The sequence below is a fragment of the Lithobates pipiens genome, unplaced genomic scaffold (genome assembly GCF_037356315.1).
Source record: "Lithobates pipiens isolate NorthernLeopardFrog02 unplaced genomic scaffold, aLitPip1_a1.2 Scaffold_19, whole genome shotgun sequence".
Taxonomy (NCBI): Eukaryota; Metazoa; Chordata; class Amphibia; order Anura; family Ranidae; genus Lithobates; species Lithobates pipiens.
In genome coordinates this window covers 84,063,596-84,080,871 of record NW_027507764.1, presented here as the reverse complement: position 1 = coordinate 84,080,871, position 17,276 = coordinate 84,063,596, and the positions used below count along the sequence as shown (strand labels likewise).

The window sequence follows — 17,276 nt, the reverse complement described above, 5'->3', positions numbered from 1 at the left end:
TTAAAGTGTCATTAAGCAACAATGATTGAGGGATTGCTTTGGGGGTGGATATACATATTTCAAGATAAATTTGACCCAAAGAAAGTGATTTCTGTCTCCCCAAAAAAGTGTATGAAATGTATTTCTGTATAGTGTTGCATGACTAACGTAACTGTCAGTCAAACTATTACGGCACTCAAAATTGAAATATGGCCTGCTAATGAGCGGGTGTAATATGCTGGTAATGAGGTGGATAAAGGGCACATAGATAATACATTTCCTCCAAAACACATAAGCATCATACTTTTTCCTTTCAAAACTCCTCCTCTCTTTAAACCCACGGTAATGAGATTGGATTGTAACAGCAGCATCACTCTCCTTTTTACGCATATCATTCACTTTCTTCCTCAATAGGTATCCTCTGGCACCTGGAACCACATAATAGATCAATGATGAACGTAACATGTTAGCCTAGTATTCGGATATTATGCTCAGAGGAAAATGTATACATACGTGCTTGAAACTTTGTGATTAAGTTTTCCATTTCTGTTTTGCTATGTAGCTCTTTGCGGATAGCATGACCCCTGTAAGCTTTACAAATAAAAAACATATATAAGCCAGGAACAGCATTACCTTACTGCATTAATACATACTGTACATCACCAAGGTGCAGGTGCCTATTAATTGCTTTATTTTAAGGACCATTTGTAACAGAATCATCTTTAAAGCAATCAACTCTAATATGTAAAGTTGTATTAATTATGAAAATAGGCATCTTAATGTAAAACTTCATACGAAACAGGAAGTTCTGTTTTTAAGAATCCCCCCCCCCCCCCCCCCAGCTAGCATTATTGGAGCTTTTTTGGGAAGGGTACCTAGTTTTGGCAGGTACCTGCTTTCACTTCCACTGGAATTACCTAGACAAGTTCTCCCCCCTCTCCCTGCCCTCAACCACTATGTTTACATACCAGGTCCAAGAGGCTGCGGGACCATTCACAAAGCCCAGCACAACTCACACACGTGCAGTTGTAACCTGGCTGTGAAGTCACAAGGAGTCGCAGCCGGATTCCCACACTAAACATACTGGCGCCAGGGACCTGAAGACTAGCGAAGAGCCTGCCAGGGAGAGGATGGCGCTGGATCCCTGGACAGGTAAGTGTTCTTTTATTAAAAGTCGTCTACAGTATTTGTAGCTACAGTATTTGCTGTGGCCTTTAATTTTTTTTCTAGAGACTGAAGTTTCTTTTTAAAGTATATGGGCAAAATAAGGAAAATGTATATGCAATACATCTCTGCAACAGCACTGCGATTTTACCACTCTCTAGTTTTGCAGCCGGTGGTAAAAAACTTTCCTATCTTGAACATGATTCTTCCACATTCAGGTTGAACCTCCCCTGACCGCAGCAGCTCCTAAACCATCCTAAAAGCCTACGTGTACATGGACAAATAGGCTTTTATGAAGTTGAGTTTAGGAGCTTTTGCAAAAACTTAAGTTTAGGAGCTGTAGTGTATATTAAGCCTGACAAAGGCTGTTAGTACAGAAATATACCTGTTGATCATTCCAGAAATGCACTCGGCTCAACTCAGAGATGAGCTCCACTGAGAACGCTACCTCTACTGTACAGACATCGCAAATTGCATTGTCAGACTTGCCCAGTTCCATGCTGGAGTACAGAGGGGTTACTTTACTAAAACTAGAGAGCGCAAAATCTGGCGCAGCTCGGCATAGAAACCAATCAGCTTCCAGGTTGTTTTATCCAAGCATAATTCAACAAACTGAAGTTAGAATTCATCTGCCACCCCCCCTGAGGACCCTACATTGGCTAACTGTAAAGAATCGGATTACATTCAAGACCCTCTGCCACAAATGCATACAAGGAAACGCTCCTCAATACTTGCGAGAAGATAACACACTACACACCCAATCGCAGTCTCCGATCATCCAAAACCTCCTCCTCATTCCTAAATCCTGCTACAAATCAAAGGGAGAACAAAGGGAGAACAAAGGGAGAACAAAAATTCACAGTCCAAGGACCACGGCTATGGAGCGCTCTACCGACTTAAATCTGCATGGAAGGAAATCATTAGGCCTTCAGGAAAAAACTTAAGACCTAGCTATCCTAAGAAGCTAGACAACACAGGACAGATCAAGCGCCTTGAGGCGATTCAGTTCGCATTGCAGCGCTATACAAATCATTCATTCATTCGAGAAGCTGATTCGCTACCATGCACAGCTGCACCAGATTTTGCACTCTCCAGTTTTAGTAAATCAACCCTAGAAAGCCTTCCTCTTTCCTCAACTCCATAAAATAAGGGGAAGGTGTTTTGTAGTCCAGCAGATAAAAAAAAACTGTTGGAAACTTTAGTTGCAGTTCACACCTGAGCAATTTGAAGTGGATCTTCTGAAGCACTTCCGTGCTCAACATCAAGATTTACATTACATTTACATGTGTCTCAAAGCTTGAAGCTTGTCACTTAAAGCTTGAAAGAGTACATAAACCTTTTTGGGGCAGTGTTATGTGTTTTGGTCCCTGTAGACGTCAAAGGGAGGTACTGGAAAACGTGTGATTTGTTGCCTTTCCTTCTCATAGTAACTAGCTTTCCATTGGTTAACACAAAAATGCTCAAAACACATGCACAGACATGCATAAAAACAGCTCCAAAATGCTTGGAAAAGCTCAAGCTGATGCGTGAACCTGGTCTAACTTGCATAATTCATCTCATACACAACTGAGGTGCCAACTGAGTTTTCTACAGAAAAACAGGAAAATACACATGAAAGAAATAGGCAACACTGTATTGTTAGACGTCTATAAATAACCCCTATAGGATTATTGTATTGTGCTGTACAACAAATTACCCAGGCTTTATAAAAGCTCAATAATAAAAGATATCTATTATATCATTGACAAAATGATTGATTCCCATGCCCTGGCAGTTAATAGAAACCCAGCACAGATCATGTTTTGCTGGAAGGATGATCAGTAGCTATTACTCTTCTGAAATATCTAGGAATGTTCTGTGTTTGGGGCTTTTAGATCATGATTGTTACCGAGTACAGACAGAGTAGTGAATGTTAAAGTCCAGTTACAGCCATTTTTTTCACTTTTGGATATATTGTTGAAGGGCTGGAGCCACTTCCAGATCATTAATGTTGTCTTCATACCTATTAAGGAATTCTCCTCTCACTTTCTTTTTTTTATTTCAATAGATTTTTATTGGATTTTATCACATACAGATATAACAAAACAGAGGATAAAGGAATACAGAAAAGTAAGGTAGGTTATGTTATCGGACACAGTAAAACAAGAAAATATCAAGGTACATACAATCACAAAGTATCTGCAACATATACCATGCGATTACTGAAATATGAAATAACTTCATTCACAAGGCTTAAACCTGGTGGTCCACAATTTCCAATTACTATCAAAGGTTTTGCAAGAAAAGGAGTTAAGTGCCAGCAGTCTTTCAAAGGAGTGATTCCTATTCACAATAGCAATCACCTCAGAAAAGTTAAGGGCTAGAGAGCTCTTCCAATTACGTAAAATTAGGTTGCGTGTTCCTCTCACTTTCTGTCAGGACAGCATCTGATGGGAAATCTCCCCAACAGGCACAAAGACAAAAATACATTTTTCTTAGAGCGAGAAAGCTTAGAAAGTCAGCCATTGGGGTTGAATTGCCAAAGGGAAATATTCTGTGCACTGCAAGTGCAGTTGCTCCAGATCTTAGTAAATGAGGGAGAGATCTGTTGGTTTCTATCATCCAATTACGTGCAAGCAAACATGCTGTTTTTTTTTTAATCTTCCTTGCATGTGACTAGGTATTCTTTACATTATTTACTAAGCTCTGGAGCAGCTGTACTTGCAGTGCACAGTAGATTGCCTTTAGTAAATCAACCCCAAAGTCTTGAGGTTTGTGTCTTCCTGTACCAGTGGCAACAGCCTCTATTTCTTGTCTTGGTGTCACAGGGATTGAAGGTGAATGTACATGTCCCCAGTCGCTTCATGGGCAGAAATAAAAGTCTGATGTCAATTTTTAATTCTTGTCCACCTATTAGGAAGTGGTTCGTAATTAAGATTTACCTTGTGCAAGGCTTAGTCCATTAACATTCGTAGGGCACCCAAGGCAACAGTCTCATAATCTTAACCTTTTTTTGCTGGATCATGTGAAGAGCTCATTTTTGGGGGGTTTCCCCTATCCAGCCAACTGAACTGCCCCTTGCTAAAAGAATAGGTTACAAACCTAAAACTAAATAAGTCTGTTCCAGCTGCTGCTATTTTGTACCCTTCTTTGCTCACTAGACTTTCAAATTAAACTAAAGCTGCTGAGGGTCCCCGGAGGGAATTACCACAATGGGGCTGTATACACAGCATATGTTCCTACTATGGCACATTAGTTTGGCCCCTTCCAGCCAAGCAAGATCTGTGCTCCCCTTCGGCACTCTATTGTTGCAGCTACTAATGTTTGTTGGTCTTCCATATCCATTGTCTCCACTCTTTGGCCATTGAGTGGCTACCGATGAAGTAAATCCTGAGCGTAAGCAAACTCTTGTGGGCTGGGAATGTACCCTGCACCGTGCATGTGCCACAGAATGTGTACACAAATAAAACATTTGCTAGCAGACAGATATAACGTTTTTTGGCAGAACAGTTACTTTCACCAAAATAAATGGGGCTGCTAAAACAGTTTTAGACTTACTTTCCTCATTAAAGTGGTTGTTAAACATTACATGTATCACATGAAGTGACTGGCCTCATACAGAGAGATGCAACAAACCCTACTACATAAGTTGTACCTGTTGTACCACCCTGTAGTGTGCTAGAAGGATAATGCAGGGTTTCTTTTGAGAGTAGTTAAATTTCAAGGCTTGGCTGGCAGTCAAGCCTGGGTGTGTTTTGTGATCAGGGTTGGGAGTGAACTAGTTCTGGGTGACTCACAGGTGGTGTCACTAGGACCTCCCACTTATTTCCAAAATCTTCTGGTACTTTCTGGAAAGAGAGGGGGTGGGGCCACCTGGGGTATTCTGAGGAGCCCTGACCAATCCCCAATCTGGATTGTAAGGGGGCAGGCCCCCTTGAATACCCAGGGTCAGCCTAGCTGGGAGGGAGTGGATTGAGTGGAAGATGGAGATGGACTGTTAGGCTATTGGGGCCTTTGGGGGAGCTCCCCAGTGGGGGAGTGACCTTGGTGCCTGGGCACCGGTGCCTCTTACAACCCACGGAGGTGTACTGGCTAGGAGGCACAGGAGGAGCAAGAGAGGACAGTGGGAGAACACTGTCCGGCAAGCCTCCAGGAGTTCCACAGAGGCAGCCAGGAGGGCTGGGGAGTGTTCACACAGTTGAGAGGACTTGGAGGCATGCTTGAGAGGACTGAGATGGAGCAGTCTGGGATGGGTGCTGAGACAGACTGGAGGATTGTAGTGGCATGGGCAGTGCAAAGGGGCAGCTGCAGTCGAGAGGGCTGGAAGTACCTGAAGAGGTGGTGCTGGGAGCAGTAACCACAGGGACAGCTAGCACTGGAACTTTCTATTCTTTTTTTGCTACACCACAGGGGCCCGCAGCCCCTGCCTGCAAAGGGCATCTGCTTTAGGCCTGGTTGAGCCAGTGTCAGGCCTACAGTGCTAGCTGGTCCGGGAAATGTAGCAAGTGATGTGCTGGAGTGAAAATCTGTAAATAAGGAAATACAGGAAGAGAAAAGGAGATTGTATATACCGTGGTGTGTATAGTAGTCCCAACATTAATTGATAATTACATGGGCATCTCATAAGCAGTGTTCATTTTGGCATCAAATTTCAATTTAGTTTCAGTTTTAATCTTAGGACTAAAATGGCATTTTAGTTTTAGTCCCATTTTAGTCTTCTGCAATTGTTTAGTTTTAGTCGTATTTAGTCGACTAAATCTCCAGTACATTTTAGTCGACTAAAACACATTTTAGTTGTCTAAAATCCAATAGGTGTCATTAAATTGTAATGCATTAGTTAACATTTCTCTACAATTTCCAAACTCATTATATACTGCTGGAGTGAAAAATTGAATATGTTATTTATTATGGCATTGAGGTATGAACATGCACTACAGACCAATGTTAATTTTGAACTCAAATTTCATTTTAGTTTTAGTCCCAGTTTAGTCTTTTGACTAAAATGTCATTCTAGTTTTAGTCGTATTTTAGTCATCTCAGTTGTTTTAGTTTTAGTCGTATAATATTCATTTAGTTGACTAAAATGTTTTAATAATTTTAGTCGACAAAATTAACACTGCTCATAAGTTCCCTATCCCCCATCTAAGTTAAATTCCATTCAATAAAACATAAAAAACAAGTGCAAGGACTGCTTTCATGACTCTGAATGAATGAAGAATTTGTGCCTGGCTGGGCAGGGTGACTGACGAACCCCTAAATCCAGCAGCCCCTACGGGGATAGGGCTGCACTGTTTACCTACAGCCCTGTCTTCTGTAGAGTCATTCAAATTATACAATTCACACTGGCAGGGTGCAAAATCTAATGTTACATACTGCACAGTAGGGATGAGCCGAACACCCCCCGGTTTGGTTCGCACCAGAACTTGCGAACGACCCCCGCGTTCGATACGAACGTTCGAACCCCATTGAAGTCTATGGGACTCGAACGTTCGAAATGGAAAGTGCTAATTTTAATGGCTAATATGCAAGATAGTGTCCTAAAAAGGGTTTGGGGACCTGCCTCCTGCCTCAGGGGACATGGGTCACTGCAAAAAAAAGTTTTAAAAACTGCCGTTTTGGCGGGAGCACTGATTTTAATGACGATTAAAGTGAAAAAAAAAGGTGAAATATTCCTTTAAATATGGTGCCTGGGGGGTGTCTGTAGTATGCCTGTGAAGTGCCACGTGTTTCCCGTGTTTAGAACAGTCCCTGCACCAAATGACATTAAACGGAAATAACACCATTTAAAACTGCTTGCGGTTTTAATATTATATCTGGTTCCTGCAATATGGTTGAAAATCATTCAGAAAAATGGCATGGGTAGCCCTCCCTGCCCATTACCAGCCTATTTGGGTCTTGTACGCATATTAAGGGGAACCCCGTACCCATATTAAAAAAAGGAAATGCGTGTGGCCCCCAGGCCCTATATACTCAGAACAGCAGTATACAGGCGGTGCAAACAAGACAGGGACTGTGTAGGTTTGTTGTGTTAAGTTGAATCTGTTTGTAATTTTCAACTGGTACATTTTTAAAGTGTAGCTCCAGTCAAAAAAACTATTTTTAAGCTTTTTGGAAAACATAGGGAAGGGTTATCACCCCTGTATAATTTGTTTTGTCGTCCATCTTTTTTCATCTCACTTGCTGCTGTCTCCTTGCGTTTGCAAGTAGGAGATGTTTGTAAGTTGGATGTTTGAAAGTAGGAGCCTGCCCTATATTATAGCGGTATGTACTGGGTACAGAGCACGCAGACAGCACGCACTATCTCCTAACACTACTGACTGCAAGCTCTATTATTAACCACTTGACTACTGGGCACTTAAACACCCTTAATAACCAGACCAATTTTCAGCTTTCGGTGCCCTCACATTTTGAATGACAATTACTCAGTCATGCAACACTGGACCTATAGGAAATGTTTGTCCTTTTTTTCACACAAATAGAGCTTTCTGGTGGTATTTAATCACCTCTCAGTTTTTTATTTTTTGTGCTATAAAAGAAAAAAGACCGAAAATTCTGCGAAAAAATGAATTTTTCTTCGTTTCTGTTATAAAATTTAGCAGATTAGTAATTTTTTCTTCATAAATTTTGGCCAAAATTCATACTACTACATATCTTTGGTAAAAATAAGTACAAATTGGTGGATATTATTTGGTCTTTGTGAAAGTTATAGAGTCCACAAGCTATGGTGCCAATATCTGAAAATTGATCACACCTGAAGTACTGACGGCCTATTTCCTTTTTTTTTTTTTTCCACAAAATTGTCATATTATCAGGTTATTTCACACACACAGCATATGCATACCACAAATTACACCCCAAAACACATTCTGCTATTACTCCCGAGTACGGCGATACCACATGTGTGAGACTTTTGCACAGCGTGGCCACATACAGAGGCCCAACATGCAGGGAGCGCCATCAGGCGTTCTGGAGCACCCAGGCCAATTCTGACATTTCTCTCCTACATGTAAAAATCATCATTTATTTGCTAGAAAATTACAGAGAACCCCAAAACATTATATATATATTTTTTTTTTAGCAAAGACCCTGGAGAATACAATGGTGGTCGTTGCAAATTTTTATCTCACACGGTATTTGCACAGCAATTTTTCAAACGCGTTTTTTTGGGGGAAAAAACTGTTTTGTGCTTAAAAAACAAACAAAAAAAAACAGTAAAGTTAGCCCAATGTTTGCATAAAGTGAAACATGAAGTTATGCTGAGTAAATAGATATCAAACATGTGACTCTTCAAAATTGCACATGCCCATGGAATGGCGCCAAACGTCGCTACTTAAAAAATCCCCATAGGCGACACTTTAAATTTTTTTTTGCTGGTTACATGTTTTGAGTTGCAGAGGAGGTCTAGGACTAGAATTATTGCTCTCGCTCTAACGTTCTCGGCGATATCTCACATGTGTGGTTTGAACACCGTTTTCATATGTGGGCGGGGCTTACGCATGCGTTCGCTTCTGCATGCGAGCACATGGGGACATGGGCGCTTTAAAAAAAATTTTTTTTTTTTTATTGTTCATTTTACTTTATTTATTTTAGTTTGACATTTTTTTCCCCAAAAATATATTTTTGATCACTTTTATTCCTATTACAAGGAATGTAAACATCCCTTGTAATAGGAATATGGGGTGACAGGTCCTCTTTACAGTGAAATCTGGGGGTCAATATGACCCCACATCTCACCTCTAGGCTGGGAAGCCTGAAATAAAAAATAAAAAAAAGATTCTGGCTTTGATCGTACTGGCGAGTTGGTAGAAGCACCGGAGGGCGGTGAGGGGTGGGGGGCGTCTATGGCTGGGTATTTCAGGGTATCACCGAGTATGGCTGGGTATCTCCGAGTATGGCTGGGTATGGCAATTTATGGCAGGGTATTGCAGAGTATTGGCGGGGTACTACAGAGTAATAGCAGGGTACTGCAGAGTATTGGGGGGTACTCCAGAGTAATGGCAGGGTACTGCAGAGTAATGGGGGGTACTGCAGTGTAATGGCAGGGTACTGCACTGCAGAGTAATGGTGGGGTACTGCAGAGTAATGGCGGGTACTGCAGAGTATTGGGGGGTACTGCAGAGTATTGGGGGGTACTGCAGAGTAATGGGGGGTACTGCAGAGTAATGGCAGGGTACTGCAGAGTAATGGGGGGTACTGCAGAGTAATGGCAGGGTACTGCAGAGTAATGGCAGGGTACTGCACTGCAGAGTAATGGCGGGGTACTGCAGAGTAATGGCGGGGTACTGCAGAGTAATGGCGGGGTACTGCAGAGTAATGGCAGGGTACTGCAGAGTAATGGGGGGTACTGCAGAGTAATGGCAGGGTACTGCAGAGTAATGGCAGGGTACTGCACTGCAGAGTAATGGCGGGGTACTGCAGAGTAATGGCGGGGTACTGCAGAGTAATGGCAGGGTACTGCAGAGTATGCACTGGTATTGCAGAGTATTGGCAGGGAATTGAGGGGTTAAATTCGGTGAGCAGCGATGTGGGCACTGCAGATGCAGCCCACATCGCTGCTGACACCGATCTCTTTCCCCTCCGCTGTACCGATCGGTACAGAGAGGGGAGGGAGGAACCGGCGTCATAACATGACGCCGGTTTGTTTACAAGTGATCACTCCGTCATTTGACGGAGCGATCACGTGGTAAACGGCCGCGACGAGCGGCCGTTTACCGTGATCCGTGATGCGCCGGGTCCTGTGGACCCGGCGGTCACGGATGCTCTCGAGTGCGCGCCCCAGGGGGCGCGCGAGAGCAGAATTCTGGGAGGCCGTTAATTAACGGCCTCTCAGAGTTAAACAACCGCCCTGAAGCCGTTAATCGGCAATGGGCAGTTGTTAAGTGGTTAAAGCTAGATCACTAGCTATATAGGTGAGGTGAATATAGTGGTGTATACTGCGGTCAGGGCACAGACAACAACCACTACACAGCAGCAAGATAGGAAATCAGCCAAAAACGATCGGTGTGTACTGTGTTGAAGGTACACAGAACACACACTGCTTCAGATGCTAACACACTACACGAGGCCGCCTCAAAGGCGGCCTTATATAGTGTGGGGCGTGCACTACACAGCCTGAGCTATGATTGGCCACAGGCAGGATGCATGTGGCCAATTATGGCTCTCCTCGCTGCTGGCGCTACGATTGGCCAAGCATGCGGGGTCACAGTGCATGCTTGACCAATCATGAGCCAGCAATGCACTGCGCCACCGCAGTGCATTGTGGTCCGCGCGCGCGCCACTCGAATTTTGACGCGAACGGCCCAAACGTTCGGAATTCGCCAAACGGCCGAACAGCCAATGTTCGAGTCGAACGTACGTTCGACTCGAACACGAAGCTCATCCCTACTGCACAGCAGCATAGAGCAGGAAGTTGAGTGTATTATGAGACCTGAGTGGAGGGAATGCACACTCTCCCCCTAATCTCAAATGAAAACATGCACAGCTGAGGCTAAACTTAGTGCTTTGGATTTCGGCAAATGCATACTATAGAAGGAAATGGTTTATTTTTAATTTCAGAGGTTTACAACCATGTTAACTAAATTCTTGACTGAGCTTAGCTTGCAGGTCTATAAAAATCTCTCTTTTTTTTTTAGAGTAATTGAATTGAACTTGCACAACAGACAGCTGTCTTAAATCCATGGTGGCTTTACGTTGTGTGTAATGTCTTAAGCAGCCCATACATTAGTCAGTTTTTTCCTTCAATCAGCAGGCTAAATGAAAAAAAAAAAAATACCTTATTGTGTGTCTTATGCAGCTCCTTGCTGTCAAAATACAAAGACTTAGTGAAAAGGATTCCCCCATGCGCATTGAGTTTGTGGATGGGGAATATTAATATTTTTTTTTCATTCAACCTGATGGTTAAAGAGTGGAAGTGTCATCTATGAGCTGCCCAAGATACACAATAAGGCTAACTGAGGCTACTTATTTTTCCATCTTAGTATCTCCAACCAGTGCCAGGACAAGGTCATCTGCATCCAAAGGGGAACATGCCAAACTGTGCCCCCTCTAAGCATAAATTAGCCTCCTCCTAGCACAAATCCCCCCCCCCAAAACAAATTTCCCTAGAAAGCACAAATACCCCTAATCCTCCCTACTAGCACAAATGTACCAAAAAAAGATTTCCCCTCCTAGCACAATTACCCTCCCTCCCTACCATATCACCTCTTCAAGCACAAACCCCCCAATCCCCCCTCCTAGCACAAATCCTCTTCCCCCATCCCAACATAGATCCCCCTAAATCCCCACTTCTACCCCCAAATTTCCTTTCCTAGAGCAATTCTTACACCCTAAAGCCCCCCCCCAACTCCCCTTTGCCACAAAATCCCCCCCCCCCCATCTCCCCACGGTGCCCCCCCCCTCCCACCTCACATGATACCAGAGTGCCCTGGGCAGCTTCCCCTCCTGTCTATCCCTTGTCTCTGACCCATCAGCTTACAGCACAGGCACCTCCACTGAAAGCCTGATTTCAACTCTCCTGAGGTATTTGGCAGCTCATTAAAGGGACAAGTTTCAGGTAATCACAATGGTTGAAATGAAACATTTTACCATGACATTTGAAAGAAAAATAAGTAAATGTAAAATACTGCAGTTATTATTTGGAACAAAAGAAAAAAACGTGATTACCTGACTGTATTTTCACAGCACTTTCCTCTCTCTTCTGCTTCAGTTTTTGGTATCTCTTGGCTCCCAGCCACCCTTTGACACAGGCCTGAAGAACTACAATTCTGTTCACTATGCTCTTTATCATACGGTCCAACTGTTCAACATGGTAGTATTTAAGGAAAACCTGAGGACAGTATACAGTATTGTTATTAGTTTACATGATACTTAAAGTGGTTCTAAAGCTTCATGCAATGAAGGTTATGGGGATTTTTTTAACCCTTCATATGCCTACGCCTATTTCTGACATTTGTTGCTTACAAGTTAAAATCCAAATTTTTGGCAAGAAAATAACATATATTTTGTAGCAGAGACCCTACAGAATAAAATGGCGATTGTTGCAATATTTTATGTCACACGGTATATGCGCATCTGTCTTTCAAATGCAATTTTTTGGGAAAAAAGACACTTTCATGAATTAAAAGTAAAACTAAACAGTAAAATTAGCCAAATGTTGTATAACATGAAAGATGTTGTTACGCTGAGTAAATAGATACTTAACATGTGATGCTTTGAAATTGCGCACACTCGTGGAATGGCGACAAACCACGGTACCTAAAAATCTCCATAGGAGACTCTTTAAAAAAAATTAAATGGTTACCAGGTTAGAGTTACAGAAGAGGTCTTTTGCTAGAATTATTGCTCTAACTCTGACGATCATGGCGATACCTCACATGTGCGATTTGAACAGCGTTTACATTTGTGGGCACGACTTACGTATGTGTTTTCTTTGCTGTGTGGGCACGCGGGGACAAGGGCGCTTTAAAAAAATATATATATATTTTATTTTTTACATTGTCCCTTTAAAAAAAAAAATTCTGATCACTTTTATTGCTGTTACAAGGAATGTAAACATCACTTGTGACAGTAATAGGTGGTGACAGGTAGTTTATGGAGGTATCGGGGGTCTAAAAGACCCCAAATCCCTCCTTTGCACTTAAAAGTATTCAGATTGCCAAAATTGGTGATTCTGAATACTGTAATTTTTTTTTTTAAATTGGCACCATTGGCAATCGAGTAAACTGTAAGTGACGCCGTGACGTTGCTTCCAGGATTTTACATCAGAGACCCGATCAAAGCCGAATCCAGCTCCGTACGGGTCTCAGCCTAGGTGGTGGATGCAGCGGCTGGTGGCTTGGGTCTCTTGATGAGATGAGAGGCGTGGAAGAAGGCCCGGCGGAAGGCGGTGGCGGGGGGAAGTTCACTCCCTCTTCTTTAGGATAACAGCCGAGTGGCTTTTAGCTGCATCAGTTGTTATCACTAAAAAGCCAACCGTTGGCTCTAAAATAAGGTATCAGGGTGATGCCGTACGGTCGGTGCGAAGGGGTTATTAAGGGTAACATTAAGGTAAGGTTAGAGAGAATATATAGTGTTGCATAAATTATCTTTATTTATTATTGTCAGGACTAAAAATAACATGTTATAAAAATATAAAATACTTCAAATCAATATATTTTTGCATTTTAATAATTAGTCAGCTAAGGAAGCTCTCAGCTCACTTTTATATGCTTTCCAGTTTCTCCTTAACTGATGTTAAAAATCATACAATTTTGTTTACAAAGCTCAAAAGTGCAAGCTAAAACTTTCACACAAATAAGTCAGAGCACCTATTGTCTCCACACCCTTCCCAATAGACATAAAGTATACACACACACGCCCTTTCCAAAACCATGGGCAATGATATGTGCTGAACCCCCCCCCCCCCTCTGCTTGTGGCCATAATAGCCTGCACTCTTCTGGGAAGGCTTTCCACAAGATTGTGGAGTGTGCCTGTGGGAACGTGTGCCCATTCAGTTAGAAGACCATTCATCAGATCAGGTACTGATGTAAGCTGAGATGTCCTGACTATCATGTGGCATGGCACCTCATTACAGCCTTGTTCAGTAGGCTGGGGTCAGGACTCTATGCAGGCCACTCAACTACCTCTACAGCACAGACTCATAAGACCATGTCTTTATGGAGCTGGTGTTGTGCATCCAAACTAAAAAAATTTGAGGGGGTGTCCATAGTGTACATCGAAAAAAAAAACCATATGAAAAATAGGACAATAAAACTTAACCAAAATGGCATGTGTTTTTATTTAGTACATCTTATAAAGTGATGGAATTTTTTATGCAAAACATATAACATAAAGACTTTACTATTTTACATTTTAATCCAATGTCATGCTATCTATTTTCTTAGGAAATAATGTTACACTTTGCATAGCTCCCAATTATCCCTGATTTTGAGGGAGTGTCCCTAATTTGAAACAATGTCCTTCTCTCTTCCTCATGTGTCCCTCATTTTGGCTTGATCTATTTAATTGTATATAAAATACACTATTTATCTTTCAAAAAGTGTTTCCCAGTGCTAAACCTTTCATCCAATTTCTAAATGGCTGCATTTGTAATTTTCAAAAGCCAATATAAAGGACCATTAGTGGTTAAAAAAAAATACTTGTGGGTTTAATTAACCAATTTTTTGGTATATTTCTCTTTTAAGGGGGCGTGTCCTATGCCTACATACCTTTACTAATATGTATCCCTCATTCCCATCTCAAAAGGTTGTGAGGTATACACTTTGTATTAACAACTATAAAGTCAACTCATAATTCAACCTAAAATAATACTTCTATATATATTAATTATTGCTGAATTGCTTTATATATGGACAGCCTTTAATAATTGACCATCAGTTACCTTCGTCTTTCCTAATACCCAGTGGTCTAGATTTGCCTTTTCTAGTATGGCTGAACAACATTCTGGACTGACTGGAGGATCTTCATGAGACTTAAAGCTGATCAGATAATATCTACAAAGACAAAGAAACATAACCTTTAAGCATGTGTTAAGACATAATCATAAAAGTAAATCATTTGAACTTTTAAAAGTGTAGCCCCAAAACATTAGGAGGACTCCCTCTCAAAGTCTAAATAAACCTGTAGATTTTTTTTTTTATAGTTTTAGACAGAATGGGAAATGGTTAGAACATCTATCTGACTTTCACTGTTGGCCTTTTCCCCATTTCTCCATTTCAAATCTCCCTTAATTAAGAGAAAATCTCACCTGTGACTTTAGTTACTTTTTCAGCATGGATACGTATCCCTAAGGAGGCATAGATGGCTATAAAATACTGACAGAGGTTCTTACCCTTACACAGATTAACATTTAATAACCAAAAACATCTGAAAAACTCTGTTTCTCATGAACTGGTATTCGATCTCATAATCGCAGTGCATTGACGACTGCTGATTGGCCAAAGCATGCCCCTGACCTGCATGCTTTGGCCAATCACAGCGCAATCTGCTGGGAGTGCCATGATTGGTCAAAGGCAGGGTGCCTTTGGCCAATCATGGCTCAGGGGGCTAAGTCCACGCCCCACACTATATAAGGCTGCTTACACGGCAGCCGTATGTAATGTGATAACGTGGAGAGATTGAGAGATCAGGCATGTTAGTTAGTGGCGTTCAGGCAGTTTAGTATATATACTGTTACAGTTTAGTTCATGTATAATATATATACAGTCCAGGCAATGTATTAAGCAACTGCAGGGACAGGCCTGAATGGATGTTAAGGCCTGGTGATTCAAGGGTGGTCCGCTGCCGTCTCATCTAAGGAGAGGCCCAGCAGCTGGAGAAGCATCCAGGGGAGGACTCTTCTTCAGGAGAAGGCTTCTCTGAAGGAGCCTGGAGGCTCAGTTGAAGGACACTTCATGGATCCACACTCATACGGTATTGCCGGACCTGCTGACTGGTACTGTAGACTGTGGCAGAGACTTTACTTCAAGTATTCTACGCTCAAGTCTGTAGTAGAGACTTTACTTTACTTAACACCCTACCGGCTCCTAGGCCTAGTGAGAGGAGGTCTATTCGGGGGTTGTGAAAATCCAGCTGTGAAATGGTTATTCTCTGGATTCCATCTATAAAGACTTTCCATTTTTGACAGTCCAAAGTACATGAACTTCCTCATACATACATACACACACACACACACACACACACACACACACACACACACACACATATATATATATATATATATATATATATATATATATATATATATATATATATATTGCATTCAGTGTAGACTATATATACAGTTCAGGCAATCTAGTATATATAGATATACAGTGCAGTCAGTGCAAAGTATGGTTAAGGGGAACTCTATGATGGAATTAAGAGAAAAATGGCATGGGCCCCCCCAAAATCCATACCAGTCCCTTTGGGTCTGGTATAGATTTTAAGGGGAACTCCACAACAAAATGTAAAAAATAAAAAGCGTGCTCCCCCCCCATCCATACCAGGCCCTTTGGGTGGCATAGATTTTAAGGGGAACTCCACACCAAAATTTTAAAACAAATTGGCATGGGGTGCCCCCCAAAATCCATAAAAGACCCTTATTCGAGCAAGCAGCCTGGCAGGCCAGGAAAAGGATGGGACAAGCGAGTGCCCCACCTCCTGAACCATACCATGCCATTTGCCCTCAACATGGGGAGGGTGCCTTGGGGTCCCCCATGTTGAGGGCAAGCGGCCTGGTAGGGTTCAGGAGGGGGGGCACTCGCCTGTCCCCCTTCCTTTCCTGGCCTACCAGGGTCTGGTATGGATTTTGGGGGGACCCTTCACCAAATTTTTTAAATAAAATTGGCATGGAGTTCCTTTTAAAATCTATGCTAGACCCAAAGGGCCTGTTATGGATTTTGAGAGGGCCCATGCTGTTTTTTTTTTTTTACATTTTGCCATGGAGTTTCCCTTAAAATCCATACCAGATCCGAAGGGCCTAGTATGGATTGGGGGGGCACATCGATTTTTTCCTTGATCTTTTATCTATATTGCCGGGAGCTGGCAATACAGTACATCTGCAAGCAAGTTTAAATTAAATGTTTTCCTTTAGAAATGTCATTTTGCTGTGGCACTGTTATACACTTCGCAAACATACACCACTTTACAGGCAGAGGGAACCCACGAGGCACAATATTTAAAGGAATATTTCATTTTTATTGTTTCATTTTAAGCATTATTAAAATCACTGTTCCTGAAAAAACGGTTGTTTTAAAAACTTTTTTTTGCATTGATACACTTCCACTAGGGCAGTACCAGGGTCCCCATACAATTTTTATGGCAATAACTTGCATATAAGCCTTTAAAGTGGACACTTTAGATTTTTCATGTTTGTGTCCCATAGACTTTAATAGGGTTCGCATGTTCGCTCAAACTTTTTGTCTGTTCGCATGTTCTAGTGCAAACCGAACCGGGGGGGGGGGGGGGTGTTCGGCTCATCCCTACTCACCACTGTCTGGGTCTGGTGTAACCATCCTGTCCAACGCCACTTCCAGCTGCGCAATGACTTCCCATTGACTAGAATGGGGCCTAATACTGGCCATACACTATACGAAAAATCGGCCGAAATTCAGTCTTTAGACCATTCGCTCGTTTTTTTCGACCAGTTATTGGGTACAAAATCGATAATCGTTTG

The 17,276-nt window shown here is 42.1% G+C and overlaps 1 protein-coding gene across 3 annotated transcripts in view; it reads right to left on the bottom strand.

Moving 5' to 3' along the window:
* MYO3A (myosin IIIA) overlaps positions 1-17,276 on the bottom strand; it is a 312,814-nt gene that overhangs the window by 82,498 nt on the left and 213,040 nt on the right. For all 3 annotated transcript variants that reach the window (XM_077490990.1, XM_077490992.1, XM_077490991.1), the window contains 4 exons: positions 14,502-14,613; positions 11,785-11,947; positions 493-570; positions 284-407 (listed from right to left, as the gene is read on the bottom strand). In XM_077490990.1, the coding sequence (XP_077347116.1) occupies positions 284-407; positions 493-570; positions 11,785-11,947; positions 14,502-14,613 (477 nt within the window). The remainder of the gene's footprint in view (positions 1-283; positions 408-492; positions 571-11,784; positions 11,948-14,501; positions 14,614-17,276) is intronic.